The sequence below is a fragment of the Stenella coeruleoalba genome (genome assembly GCF_951394435.1).
Source record: "Stenella coeruleoalba genome assembly, chromosome: 4".
Lineage (NCBI taxonomy): Eukaryota > Metazoa > Chordata > Mammalia > Artiodactyla > Delphinidae > Stenella > Stenella coeruleoalba.
Window position 1 is genome coordinate 114,430,844 of NC_137149.1, and position 15,507 is coordinate 114,446,350.

The 15,507-nt window shown below is 39.1% G+C and overlaps 1 protein-coding gene across 5 annotated transcripts in view; it reads left to right on the top strand.

Annotated features, from left to right (window-relative positions):
* Positions 1-15,507, top strand: part of AFF1 (ALF transcription elongation factor 1) — a 206,703-nt gene that overhangs the window by 78,229 nt on the left and 112,967 nt on the right. For 2 of the 5 annotated variants that reach the window (XM_079919254.1, XM_079919255.1), the window contains exon 1: positions 1,599-2,198. The exons of the other annotated variants lie outside the window; for them this stretch is intronic. In XM_079919254.1, the coding sequence (XP_079775380.1) occupies positions 2,182-2,198 (17 nt within the window). In that variant the 5' untranslated portion in view covers positions 1,599-2,181. Of the gene's footprint in view, positions 1-1,598; positions 2,199-15,507 lie in introns of those variants that run through there. 5 annotated transcript variants of the gene reach the window in all.

The following is a 15,507-nucleotide window of genomic DNA, read 5'->3' on the forward strand; positions in this document are numbered from 1 at the left end:
CCTTGGCAGGCAGATTCTTAACCACTGTGCCACCAGGGAAGTCCGTACACAGGTCTTCTAAAACCACATTCATTACTGTCCTTACCTCATCGGGAAAGTCTTTAAGTATTGGGAGGCTGACAGGCTCGCAGTGGCAGATGTCATTTTCCAAAATGCTTGAAAACTCAAATTTTATCATTGGCAATAAATACTGTCAGTTGTTTTCCTTGAAGAAACAGACTCACTTTGTTCATTTTTGAGAAAATGATTACCAAATACCCAAGTCAGAATAACCACAGTTCGTCAATTGTTCCTCACTTGTTCTTTCAATTTTTTTCATGGACTACCATTTCTTTAGAAATGGTAGTCCATGAAAAAAACAGCTATTTCAGCTTGCAACTCAATTATACAAGTGCTTTTCTTCTAGACAACCACTGTACTTCACTCTGCAGCAGCAGAGTGCTTCATGTGGACTTCCCATTTTGTCACAAAGAACATTAAAATGACCTGTACTCAAGGGTCAAGATTTAAGAAAAGTAGTAATTCTTACTGCTCGCTTCGTTAAGGACATGTGTAAAGAAAACTGACCTTTTTTTCTTTTTTAAACTGCTAATGAGTGAAGAGCCACTGCCTTGATTAGTGCTAAGGTGCCAGCAGTTTCCCCACAATTGCTTTTGCACCATCAGTGCAAATGTCAGCACAGTGAAAAAGACAAATAATGTCTTTGTGTTATTCTAAAAATAGCTTGACCTCTGAGAAGGTCCTGGGGACTCCCAGGAGACCACGAATCACACTTTGAGACCCACCATAGAGATGCTTTGGGCCTTCCACCCGCCAGCCCCCACCTCTCAGCTTTGCAGTTTTTGTGCAGATGTCAACATGTCTATCCATGGCTCCTTAGCAGTACAGTGTGGAGTATCTCTTTGTGAGATGGTGTCACTGTCATGATTCTAGGTAGAATGGGGAGTCCACGGGGCCGGCATTCACTCCATTTAGAGCTTGCAGCTCCTACAGTGTGCTGCTGGTCCGCATGAGACGCTGAAGCCCAACCTCAACGACGTTTTTCCCTGCTTAGCTTTAGGCACAGTTTAAATTTAAATGCCTTCCCTGGCCCCCTTAGTAGGACACGGTTTCGTTTGTACTTACAGTGTTTAATATATTGTTGGCTTGCATCCTCAGTCATTTTCTAAAAATTTGTCAGTTCCTTAATTACTTCTTCAAGTACCATCTGAGTTGCTGTTTCCTTTTAATCTGAATGTTGTCCAATAAAAGAAAGGGCGTTTTTTTTTTTTAAAAAGACGGCGCTTTGTACATATTTGTTTCAATGTAACGAAATCAAAACTGAAAGCTAACAAAGTCAAACAAGTGTGCGTTAGTTGCACATTTCCTGACTGCAAGCATTGGCACGATCAAACGTAGCGAACGTGTTTTACTGCTGTGGTTTTATTCCTTGTTCACTTCAGCCTCTTGGGACCCAGTATTCAACAAATATTCAAATTGGGGCTGGAGTTCTGACCGCCCGGGTACTGCGTGTTCCGGCAGTGTGTGTTTGTACATTGTTAAAACCTGACAAGAGAGCGGTAGCCAGGAGCCTGCAGGCGGGGCTGCGCCGCGGTCGAGCCAGCTGGGCTGCGTCGGCGCTCGGGCTCTGCGCCCCCGCCCGGCGCAGCCTCGGGCTGGGCCGGTGGAGCGCCGTGCCCTTTTAAGGAGGCGGACCGTACCACCAGAACTTTGTTGAAGGGGGTGTCCAGGCGAACTCGGACAACTTTAACAGAGCCGAAGGACGATTTCCTTTACCTTCTGACGCGGGCCGGAGTTCTAGTGCTGCTTGGCGAAAGCTGTGCGTTGGTGGGCTTTGCGCGAAGGGAGCCCTTCGGTTTCCCTTCTCCGGAATCGCCCGGAGGGATCTCACTCGGTCTGAATTCAGACGCGAAGCTCCCCGGGCCAGTCCAGAGTGTAGTTTGCCTGCAGAGGCCCCAGTGCCCGGATGTCCATCAGGATTAGCGCGAGCCAATACGCTCGGAGCCCGAGGCTGCGCTGAGGACGCCCGGGCTCGGGAGCAGGTAGTCCGGTAAAATCGGGTAGTCGCGCTGGGGAATCGTCCCCGCCCGGCCCCGGCAAATGGTGAGCGCGGCGCTGGCAGAAGGGCCGCGGGTTGAAGGCTCTGATGGACAGGAGACCTTGAGCTCTATAAACTGAATTATGGCAGCCCAGTCAAGGTAAGGCAGGCACCGAGAGAAACTTTTAAAATATGTTAGTGGCTAGGAGAATTGAAGGTTGCAAGGGAAGGGTCGGGGTGCTGCGAAGAGGACGAGCAGGAAGCAGCTTTGTCATTGCTTTCTCATCATTCCTGATGCTGTGGTTCTTTATTTATGTCAGATAAAAAACAGTTTGGAGAACATACTAGACAATTTCTGCAGAGAGGAGGGGGTTGAGTTAAAGTTAAGATTAAAGTTAAATTTCTCTTCTCTTCCAAAAATAATTATTTTCAGAAAAATAAAGTTGATTTAACTTGTCTGCCTTTGCCCAAATTGTCCTTTAGTTTCTTTGTGCACCTCCTTCTGGTTCTCCTGATTTTTTTTTCCCCTCTCCGCTAATGCCTTGAGCAGAATTTTAGAAATCGATTAATGTGAAACAGTTCGCCTTGGGGGAGGTGGTTGAGAATTTGCCTGGTAAGTGACTGGAAATTTTACTGCCAGAATGTACGATTGCACATAAAACGGCACAGCTTGCGTGAATCTGCTGAGTAGGCAAAGACCAGGAATGTATCGGGGTTGGTGAAGGGGAGAGGATAATGAACTGCAGTTGCTGTCAGAGGAACGCTATTGTAAGAACCTCCAGCCCTGACTTTCCATGGTTTGTTACTTTTTTTGTAATGAGGCTTTAAGAGTGATGACAAGGCATTAGTGATTTTTATGAAATTCAAACTGTTGTGTATGATTTCATTTTAGTTGTGACAGCAGTTGGTGCTAAAGGAAGCCTACAATTTAGATATACATTCTTTTTAAACTTTCAGTTTTACTGGAAAGTACTTTGGTGTCGCATTTAAATTAATGAGAGCTCCTCAAGTTGCTTTTTGATGTAATATAGTGATTTGGGGGAACTCTTACAAGGCTAAACACATTTCAGGTCTGAAGACCCAAATAGGTCACTCAAAGAAATAGATGCTTTAAGCTTAAAGTTTGGGCTTGATGAGACTTTGAAATTTTTTCCTAAGAGATAGAAGTTTCTAGGAAGAAAAAGAACTTCACTATATAGAGCACCTCTATGTGCTTTGTATATTTAATCCTCTAGACTCAGTGGTTTATCCCCTGCCCCCATTTTATTGGCTGTTCTAAGAGAGAGGTTCTTAACTTGAGGCCATGTAGTAGGAAAACTTGGATGACAAACAAAAGTTGCATCTTTATTTATGCTAACCTTGACTGAAATTTAACTGCCAAAAGGGTCCATGGCATCAAAACCTTAGATTAAGACGCTGTGATCTAAGAAATTAAATGGTATCTAACAGAGCTCAATAATAGAAAGCTGGGATTTGAACTCAGATGTGAGTGATTTCAGTGTCTGAACCCTTAAATTAATTAAGAATAAAATGAGGTAATAGCTAAATTGGACACTGCTGTGTGCCAGGCACAGCAACTGTAATTGGATTACCTCTTTGACTCTTCTCAGTTGCTTAAATAGGTAAGTACTTGTATTTTTTCACATTTGTTCAGGAAACTGAGGCTCAGCCATTCTGTTTCTTGCTTGAGGTCACGCAGGTAGAGCAGTGCCTGCCTGACTTCTGAGCTGCCCTGCAGCATTTCCTTACTTCCAGGCTGCCTCTTTAATGCTGAGATGAGGTGTTGAAAGGGAGCTGCAACGCCTCAGTCTAAATGCGCAAAAAGCAATTTCTGCTAAAAGTACTTTGCTACAAGATGTAAAAATCCGAGTTATCAGTATGGTAGTTCAATTTGCTAGTAATTGAAATAGGAGGACTGTGCATATTCTGCTTTTCTGCCTGGCCTTCAGATGTGCCCTTGAACTAGGAACAAAGCCACGATGTCTTTTTTTTTTAAATTTTTTGGCCTCACTGCATGGCACCTGGGAACTTAGCTCCCCGACCAGGGATTGAACCTGCGCCCCCTGCATTGGAAGTGCAGAGTCTTAATGAGTGAACTGCCAGGGAAGTCCCCGAGGCCATGCTGTCTTGCTATTTTCTTAGTCTGCATCATGGGAGTATATCTCTCAAGTGGTAAATGTGCATTTTTTCACTTATAGCTGGAATGTGGTCCAAACTCACTTAGACATTGTGTTTGTGGGAGAATAGGTAATCTTTGAGATCCCCAGAGAGAATATATGGAGAAAATTGCAGGTATTTTTGGATTTCAGGAAACCCCAAAGCTGGGCCACTCTGCCTGAGTAGTGCTAAGAGAAACGCAGCCATCATCTGTGATGTATAATCTGGGGTAGTAAAATCTTGCCCATGTGTCAGCATCTGTTTGCTTTTGAAACAATTTAGATTCTTGGACTCATTGGATCTGAATATTCATAGCATTTATAGCTCAGTTCTAACCATTGTGCACTGTTTAAATAATTAGGTGGTAGGATTTTTTTGTTTGTTTTTGAGTAGAAGAGATAGATGGAAACTTAGACGAAACTGAATTTTGTAGCACTGATGGTGAATAAATGAGCTGACCATGGCACTATTCTCTTATTATTTGTTATTGTTATAAGGTAATAGTCTTCACTTGATGTTGATGGATGGTGCATGACTAATTTTTCATGTGTATTTCTTCTCTCTAGTCAGCTCCTTAAGACATTGTCTCACATTTTTAGTATTCCTTGCATAGGCTAGAAGTACTTTGAATGAGGGAGGGACTGCTTAAATCTCTAGGCTTGTGAATTTCCATAAATTGAGGTTGCATATTCCTCTCCATTTTAAAACCTAAAAGTAGGAAATTGATTATTTTGTTTTGCTTTGTGGTTGATTTCTTCTGCTAGATATGGAAGACATTTATTGAATGAAAGGTCAATTCCCTAAGTTATAAAAATTAGATTTTGGGTCAGTATTTTGAGAACATTAAATATCTGCTTTGCCTTTTCAGAATTGTGGAGAAAGGCCGTCATTTAGAAGTGCAACATCAGTTAAAGCAGGGCATATTCTATGCCTCCCCTCTCAGATCAGTGTGTGCTTCCTTTGGAATCTATAAGCACAACAGATACATTGACTAGGCTTCCTTGCTTTAAGGTGAAATAGTTGTAGTTCATGGCTTTAGTTTCCAAATTCTGATCTAAAGCACTTGGAGACGGTGCTTTTATAGGAGTATACAGCCTGGCACACCCTCTTTTGAGGACTGGTAAACCTATGATGGGTAGGGGTGGGCATGGAATCCCATCAGTTTGTAGATCTGTCCTTTTCTATGAGGATTAGCTTGCCTTATATTGAGGAGTGTGGATGGATAAAAGAGAAAGGAGGGCTTTGGTTCTCCATCTCTGCTAACCCCTTCATTGAAGCAATCCCTGAATTTTAGAAAGGAATACCTACATCTCTTCAACTACCGTCAGGGATTAACCGGTTTTAAATGCACCTTGTGCTACTGGAGAAGCCCTGGCCCACCTCCCCCCAGGGTGTGTGTGTGTGTAGCAGGGGGAGGGTGCATGAATGAGAGTTGGGGGAGTTGAACTTGCTTCTTTAGAAGAGTAGCTTCTGGTGGCTGAGCACGTCTCAAAAGCTCTTTCACACAAACTGCAGAAGGAAATTAAGTTTAGGTAACTCTCCCACAGGTTTTTGTTTGTTTGTTTGAATTTGACTAAAGTTAATGATGTTTAAAAAAAAATAATAGAGGAAAGTTAGATTGTTCCCAAGATTATTATGAAGCCGGTTTTTGGTGGATCTCTTACTCTGGTGGGGGAAATTTTCCACGGCAAAAAGCAATGCTCTTAAACTGGTATGGAACCAGTTTTGCTCCGTCCTCTGTCCCCACCCCCAGTTTATGAGCTTTGTAAAGATTACCTTGGAAGAAAATTCATGAAAGCAAAAAAGCTCTGATTTAATATGAGCAAATATCAAAGAAGAATGCTTGATGTTTTGGAAAGTGCAGTTCAAGGAAGTGATTTCAAGAGGGAAATAATTTATGCAGTATTTTGACCCAGTGAATGTCTTCATTTTTTCCCTTAAGACACCATTGTAAACTGTGTCCTTGACAGAAGAGGTTTCTTAAATGATTTCCTTCTAGTTCATCCTGAGAGCCCCGCTGAGCTTCCTGACTCAGACTAGAGGTTCTTCCATGATGAAAATGGAAGGAGGATTGAGCCATTTTTTTCATTCAGCTGGTTTATGGGGATCTTCTTTGGCAAAAAAAATAAAAAAAATTAACACAAGTGGTCTCTCAAGAGAGTTAGGGGATTCTATACTATACCATGAAAAAGTATTCAATAGCTGGTTCTATACTGTTTTGAAAATGGAATTTAGTGAATGCTACACCTAAGCAACTTAAATGTCAAATATGCTAATTATCTTAATCATGGATAAGAGAGAAATCTCTCTCATCTGGGCACTGTCACTTATTTGTTTTGAGCATCCAAATCTATGTATTACTTAATAGCTGTAAAATGGAGGAATTATAAAGCTGGTTTGCTTCATTACAGCTTTGAGGTATAACATACAACTTGATTGCTTCTAATATATAAACTTAGTTTTCTGTTAGCAAATTTCTCTATTTTGTTTGCTTTCCAAGATAGGAAAATAAACATTTCCAAAATCTGTCTTCTGAAAGGGCAAGTCCTGTATGTGAGATGTGGTGAGAAGGACTACAGGTGACAGTGTATTCTGACTTTACTTCTGTACTACTTGGAAATACAGCCTGCACCTTTAGGACAATGTTTCTTGGCTCAGAAGTACAAACATAGCAAGCTTGGGTATCATAATCTCTTTGTTGTGGTTCAGTTACATTTTATTGATATGGGGTGGGTGCATAACTTTTACAGCTTAAATGATTACCTGTCCTTTTTACTTAAGTTAGAAAAAAATTGAAAGCTAAAGTTGTAGTATTTTAGCTCTGCTTCTGATTGTTCTTCATGCATTTTAATATGAACATAACCTGTATTCATTTGCTCAAAATAATACAGCAACTAGAATGCAAAGTAATGTCTTGCTCAAATATATATGTACCAGATGAAGTTCAGCTTTAGGCCTCTGGTGGAGGGGGGGGGAGAATAAGATTTATAACTTTTGGTGTTAATGCCCTTGGAGACCCAAAAGTAAAAATTAACTTTAATAAACATCCCAGTGCTGACTTTTTGTGTCTTGGCAGTGATCAGTGTTGAGAATCCTGCTCCTGTGCAAACTTTTCCCTTTTCCTATCTATCCGCAGTGAGTTAAAGCTTAACCTGATGGCCACAAAGCCAGCAGACTTAATATCCTGAAAGCCTTTTTCAATGGTGAACGTCTGTTGTTTTCTTGCATTGGTTTATTGGCTTCGTTTTTAATTTAACCAGATTGGACTCCTATCAGGTTCTTAAAGCAGTAATTTGATGTCAGATTTAATATATTAAGAGGAAATCCCAATAGTCACGTCTTGTCAAAAGGAGCTGAAACAAACAGAAGGGAGAAATATATTGTATTTCTATTGACAGCTAAATTGTCTTTATTTTGGTATTAGGTATTGTATTTCCAGAGGGCACCCATAGTTCGACCACATTCTAAAAGTACCAAGGATTGTTCTTCCTCCACAGTGGCTCATGTGATGATGAATGCTTGGAGACCTGCGGGCCACATGATCCTTTGTTTGGGTGGGCTGGGGAGAGTTAAGGATGTGACTCCTGAGTCACTGGTTCGCCTTTATTTTACCCAAAAGGATCTTGCCTTTCTTTTCAGTATTGCTTACAGCTCGATTGGCAATTAAACAAATAAAAGTGAAGGAATATTTTAGGGGCAGTGTGTTTATATTAAGCTCAAAGTTCTCAAACTGGATTAGACACAAGAAACAACATGAGTGCTTCTTAACATGCAGATTCTGCTCTCCCCTCCCCCCAGAGATTCCTTTTAGGCAGGTCCAGGGTGGAGCTTGGGTGGAGCCCTGCTGGGTCTGAGGCCAGAGGCCCACCTACCACACTTTGTGAAATGGGGTGTGTGTGAGGGAGATACAGTATCATATAAACTATGTCGTGTAATGCAGTTACATTTTGATTTAATATATATTCATATATACACACCCCCCCCATTGAAATAGACAAGAGGTTGGTACAGAAGGTAGATATCTACCTCTATAAATTTATGTACTTATTATAAACTCTATTAGTTGAAATGTCCAAATGCACCTATATTTAAAAAGGAAAAGGAAGGTACCAAGAAGTAATGTGCAATGTTTGATCCAGCAGCACTTTCCCAAAAATTGTTTCTTAAGGACCTGGATACTTAATTTACCCTTTTCTATCCGCTCTGGTCTCCCTCCCAAAACTACTAACTCACTCTTCAACATCCCCCCCGCCCCTATCCCCCATTCATCAGGTGGCAGTTGTTTTGTTTTGTTTTGTTTTTAATTTTTATTTATTTAATTTTGGCTGCATTGGGTCTTCGTTGCTGCGCACAGGCCTTCTCTAAGTTGCTGCAAGCGGGGGCCGTTGGGCTTCTCGTTGCGGTGGCTTCTCTTGTTTCGGAGCACGGGCTCTTAGGCTCCTGGGCCTCAGTAGCTGTGGCATGCAGGCCCAGCAGTTGCAGCACGCTGGCTCAGTTGCTCTGTGGCATGTGGGATCTTCCCAGACTAGGGCTTGAACCCGTGTCCCCTGCACTGGCAGGAGGACTGCCAACCACTGCGCCACCAGGGAAGTCCCAGGTGGCAGTTGTTTTTGTTCCTAGAGAAAAATTATAACTGTGAATTGGTCAATTATATCCAAACTTTTGAAACTGAAATAAAAGTTTGGGGTTTTTTTCCTTTCTTTTAAAGAAGAGCATTGTCTAGGTGTACTGTCATTGAACAAATAATATGCAACAAAAATTTTAAAATGGGGCTCCTATGGGAAGTAAATGTTAAAATTATAGCAGAAGTCAGTTCCTGTAACAAAATTCAGGAAACACTTTCTGGTATGTGGGTGTTGTAACTTTTCAATTCTTGGAACTTTCCTTCAGGAAACTGTCCTGTCAAAAGCAGAGCAGTTGATAAAATATGAAGCACAATTCACAAACTCTGTTGTGCAGTGTAATTAAATTTTGATTTGGGGCATATGTTTTTGTGGTGGTGATAGAGCTGAGACTGTCATGTGACTTTCATCGTGGGTAACGTGCATCTGGATAACTTGTTAAATGGCTTCTCTCCCTCTCCCCATTCTCTTTGCTTTAAAAATACAGGTGTACCTGATTTGCTCTGGATGTGAATTTATGGAAAATGGTATTTTTAAAATTTATGGAAAGTGGTATTTTAAAAATTAACCAGTTCCCATTATTTTGTATAAAAGTATGAAACTTGTTTCTTTTCCAGCTTTACAGAAATTACATATTTTTGTCTCATGATTGACAAACTAATATTTTACCTTAGACATTTACATTTCTAAGTAAGGTGGTCTACCTAGTCAGTTGGTAACTTAAGCTGCCAAAATGCTAATAAAAATTTGAGTCCATGATTTTAATTTTTTTCTTTAAAGGAAAATAACCTCTTACTGAGTTAATAGGACGTTTTATGTAAGTTTTTTTTTTTTTGGTTAAAAACATATTTATTGGTTCAAAGTTCTAGACAGTAAAACAATAGCTAAAGCTCTTGTTTTATGTTTTTTTCAAGTAACTTTGACCTAGCATTTACACTTCTAGGAATTATGTTTTTTTGTTAATCTTTTATAAGCTGTGTATCTCCCTTTCCCACTCAGTTCCCTCTTAGAGTTCAACCATACTTATGCTAGCTCTCCATTAAGAAAAAAAGAAAATCTGTGTAAATATAAACTTTGTACCAGATGGAGAAAATCAGGCAGCAACATTTACTAACATTAGGATAGTAAAAGGGTAGAATGAAACCCAGTATGTTTCAAAATGGAGTTCTGCTACCTGAAGATGTTGGGAAGAATAAACAGTGGTCTGTGTCACTTGGTTTTAGTAAAATTCAGAGTAAACCAATTAAACTTAGTTTTTGTTTTTAAATTGGAACTATGCCCAGAAGGCAAAAAGCCCTAGATGGGAAGTTATAAAAGATTGAATATGATCATTTCTACCATATTGCTGATTGTGTAGGGGTTTTGTTTTAACCCTCATGACAGGGCCTTTTCTTACAAACATCTTTGTATTTTTCTCATTTTAACAGTCATATTTTTCTAAGGATAAAGTGAAAATCATTAGATTTACTTCATGTGAGTTTAATTTGTAGGCTTTAAAAATCTTGACAGTTCTCATGATAAGCCTAGAATAAAACTTGGTTTCTATCTGACTTCACCCGTAATTCTGTGGTGAAACCCCTAAGGTATTAGTATTATCCATTATTTTAAAGAGCAAAGTAGAAGCTTCACCACTTTTGGTCTTTTGGTAGCTTGGTAAATTACTTTTTTTTTTTCTTTTTGCAAAGGGGGTGGGGCACGTTCACCAGATCTTTTCTCTCCCATGTTGTCACTTTACGCTTCTTCCCAGCCCAGCTGTTTTTGTTTGTTTTGTTTTCTTTTTTCGTTTTCTTTACAACTTTGAGGTATATTTTACATATTTTAAAAGTTGACCATTTCAGGTATACAGTTCAGTGATTTTTAGTTACTTTACTGATGCAAACATCACCATTAATCAATTTTAGAACATTTTATCCTCCCAGTAAGATCCCTCATTGCCCCATCCAACCATTAATCTACATTTTGGGTGTAAATTTGCCTTTTGTGGGTGTCTCACGTACACGGAATCTTGTAGTTTCTTGCATCTGGCTTTTTTCACTCACATAATTTTTTGAAGTTCATCTGTGGCATAGCATGTGTCAGTAGCTCTTTTTTTTTTTTTTTTGCGGTACGCGGGCCTCTCACTGTTGTGGCCTCTCCCGTTGCGGAGCACAGCCTCCGGACGCGCAGGCTCAGCAGCCATGGCTCACGGGCCCAGCTGCTCCGCAGCATGTGGCACGAACCTGCGTCCCCTGCATCGGCAGGCAGACTCTCAACCACTGCACCACCAGGGAAGCCCAGCTCTGTCCTTTTAATTGCTGAGTAATTAATTCTGTTGTCTGGATAGATAGACTTTTTTTCCAGTGTTTTGCCTTTTGGGGGGGTATTTGAATAATGCTGCTATGAACATTTGCATGCAGGTCTTTGTGTAGACTATGTTTTTCTTTTTCTTGGTTAGGTACACTATGAGTGGAATTGCTAGGTCTTATGACAGTTTTGTACTTATTAACCTTTTGAGAAACCACCAAACTGTTTTCTAAAATATATGCTCACCCATAGCCCATGTTTAAACCGATATAATTCATTCAATTTCTTGTGACTTATGTACTATTCTCACAGTCAGCTGGGCTGTGAAAGTAGTGGTTCTGAGATGTGATCAATTTTGCATTTGATTATTAGAAAATGTTTTAAATTTATATATGTCTTAAAAACACAACTCTTTTTTCCTATAAAGAAAATCCCTTTTGGTATTTTTAAAATTGATTGGGCTTTTTGATGAAGAAACTTATCAAGGAATGTTTAAAGAATACCAAATTTAAAGTATCAGTGCATGCTGTTGTCAAAATCGCAAAAGAAACTTCCAACCCACAACTTAAATATCACAAATATATTATTAAATATAACTCCTTTATTTCATAACTGCAAAATGGCCCTAGAAATTGTTAACTTCAATACACTTTATAATAAAAACATTCAGGCAGAAATTAGCTGTTTTCATTCACTACAGCCTCACATGCAAAGATATGTTATCTAAATGAAGCTTCTGGAAATTATCATTGAAACTTGGGTCCTGCCAGGGGAAGGTGGTGACCACGTGCCCTCAGTCGGTGGTGTGCTCCAACCTTCAGGAAAAGATACATCTATTTTACAAACATCATGAAATGCTGTGAAGTTATCTGTATGTGCATGTGTGATGGTAGTGATAGCGGATCATCTTTTCAGCACTCCACTGCCATTCTGTTTTTTAAAAAAAGGCTGTGAGGCCCTGGTTCACTGTCCACTGCACAGCTGCCTTGAATGAGTCTGCCCAGTGTGTCTTCTGCTTTGGATGACATGTTATCAGAATTCACTGCTTCTGAGTATTAATTTTTACCTACTTAAAGATTACGTATCAGTATTAATAGCTTTATGCCTGTGGCCAATTCACATGCGTGGACAGTGCTTTTAATATTGGTTCTCTGTATCCTGTATCGATGGAGCCTCACTGCTCGCTCAGAGCCAGCCGCAGCATGTGCAGGGCTCTGAGCTTCTTCAGACAGATCCGGGGTCTCCCTCCCCACAGGGAGACAGAAAACCAGCAAACAAGCTGGCAGCAACACAACGGCAGACTGTGTTAGGTACTATGACAAAAATCCAGCCGGGCCGGGGCGGAGAATAAGGGAGTGTGGGGAACTTGTTTTCACGTGCGCCATGAGGACGTTCGAGGAAGTTAACCTGAAATGGAGAAAACGCAAATCATGACAAGTTAGATTTAATTGTCCTTTCAGAATGTAATAAGTGATATTGGTGGGAAGGATGGCATTTTTAAACAGGGTAAATATGGTTTTAGGAAATAGCCATCATGTGGCAGTTTCTCAAAATAAAATTTTAATTGTCTTTGTGAATTCTACCAAAACTCAGCCCTATTTAAAAAAATTTTTTTTTAATTTCATGAAGGCAAAATGACTTCCATAACAACGTAACTTGAACTTTAAAAATAGAGACTATGTTTTCTAAAAGTTTGCTTTAATTGGTGCATAAATATAAACAAGTTAAACATGTGGGAAAGAAATTTGAGAGGACATTTTCCTTAGTTTGGAAGCCATCAAATAAAGGATGTGATAGAATTAGAGAAGTCCTAGCTCAGTGAAGACAGTCATAAAGGAATGAAGATTTAGACTGTTGCGGAGGGTTTTTAAGCCTGGCTATTTTAAAAGGTTAATCTACAAAGCATCTTTTTATACATGTGAAAGGCTGTTATGGGGAGTGGGGTGAAAGATGGCCTCCATCTCTGATCTTGAAGAAATAATTTATATATGTTAAGAGGTTTAAGCAAAGCCCGGGAATGAGCTTCTCATTGAAGATAAGTAAACATGAAAATATAGTAGAAGGTGGTGTTCTTTTAGTATATATAGAAATAGAAAATAATGTTCTACTTCGGATATTTTAGGAAGTAGCAGATGGTTTTAAGTACCTTTTTCTCAAGGGATTCTGTGGCTTCTTAAAAAAAAAATGTGATCACAGCAAACTACTAGAGGAACTGAAAGTTCTTATCCTCTGCATGCATCACGGCTTTATTTGATTATATAGAGTTGCTTCAAGGATCCTGTGCTCATTATCACCTTATCTCTTTTGTACCTCTGTTTTATAGTTATTTTCAAATAGATGTATTTAGTTCTATACCTTTTGTGGCATGGTATATGGTAATTTTGTGACTGTATTGTGAACATGTGAAAAGAAGGTGTATTCTTTATTTTCAGGGTCCAGAGTTAAACATGGGTTTGTACATTAGACCTATTTTACATTATTTCTATATTCTTTGTCCATTTATTCTGCTGTAGATTGGGAGATGAATAAAGATCTAATACAATTAGAGAATTTCTGTTTCTCCTAGTATCTTCTGAAGCTTTTGCTTTACAAATGTGGTTGCAATGCTTTTGGTGTGTAGATATTCAAAATTGTTACATCTTCATTTTAGATCGCTCCCCTTGAAGGTATTAGTTTCTTATTTATACTTCCAGTTTTCTTTGAGTATTGGTGACATTTTTAAAAAAAATAAAAGATACATCTTTACATCTTTCATCCACATGGATACTATTTTGGTTTAAGGAGTGGGAGGGGTGGTCCAGCCCCCCTCCCAGCCTGCCCCCAAACAAAACATTTTGATCTCTGTTCAAGAACCACCATCAAACTCAATGATTGTAACTTTCTAATATGTCTTAATATGTGAAAGAGCTAATCTCCCTTCTTTACCCTTCATGCTTTCAGAATTTTCATGGATATTTTTTTCATGGATATTTTTCAAGATCAGCCTGAGTATTTTGTCAAAAACTGGTGGCTTTTAATAGGGTGACTTCCTAACAAACTTATGAAACCTCATCCTGTTTTTCAGAAGTATTAAAGTTTTAAACAGGATCTCTGTTTTTTTTAGATTTTCGTGGAATGGAAAAGGGTAAGTCCCAGTGCCAGGGCCTCCTGAATCACCAGACAGACACCACTCATTTATGTTGGAGACATTTGGGAAATCCTGTTTGCCTCAGTTTCTCCAGAAAGAAGTGAAAATGTACATTTGCTTTTGTCATGGATGAATGTATTATTAATATAACTCTAACTGGAATCGTATTTTTGTAGGTGATTCACATCTGGCTTTGGGCAGAAACAACATTTTGCAGTCTCTGTATTGCTGTGCATAGTATCTCACTTTCTAGCAGACTTTTTGGTCATTTGCTTTTCCTTGACCATAAAAGATATAATTTAGGCTCTTTAAAAATCTTTTTGTAGTTTGGTAAAATAAAAGCAGCAGTTTATTAAAGTTAATTGTAATTAAGATGAAAGAGAAATATCTTCCTTAAATCTCAACAACTTAACTAAAGATGTTCTTTTTGTTCCTTTTCAGCTTTTTTCTTTATACATTAAATGTTTTCACATAGTTGAACTATTCTTTGTATACATTTGATAAGTGATTTAGTCAATGAACAGGGAAAAGAAGATGAGGTTGGGATTACTTTAGGCTGTTGTGATTTTTTTAAATTGTCATTATCTCTTAAATTTGAAAAGGAACAGATAAGACTTTCAGATCTTTTATGCTTAGAAACGCGATGCTAAGAATACATTTTTTAAAAGCTGAAAATAGCCCAGTTCATATTGACTAAAGCAAGGTGTTATTTTATACATTGTGCTATAGAAGCCAGGGTAGTAATGGAGATATTAACACACTGCCACTTGGGTTTAATAGATATTGCAGCCTGTTCATGGTTCTGGTTATGGAGACCACACTGAATACCATAGTTATGAACTTCACTCGTTCATATTTACTTATAAGACTGTCATAGTTGAAGAGCTAGTGTAGCTCACAAATTCATAATAATTGAAGACCCCTTGTAGGATTTTTTCTTTTCTGTTCACACTTGCAGATAGTGTTCATGCATGTTCACACAGAACCCAAACATTGCCTCAGTAGAAGTTGAAATCATATATGCAGACTGAAATCATTATTTCTAGTCATGCTTTTAAATATTAGTTTGAAAAATTGCTTTTTTGCTTTTTTCCTATTAGTATCATTTTAAAATCAGCAAGAAAATTAGGAGTTCCCTGGCAGTTCAGTGGTTAGGACTCTGCCCTTCCACTGCAGGGGGCATGGGTTCGATCGAGATCGGGGGAACTAAGATCCTGCATGCCATGTGGCGTGGCCCCTCCCCCCAAAAATAAAAAAAAAATAAAATCAACAAGAAAATA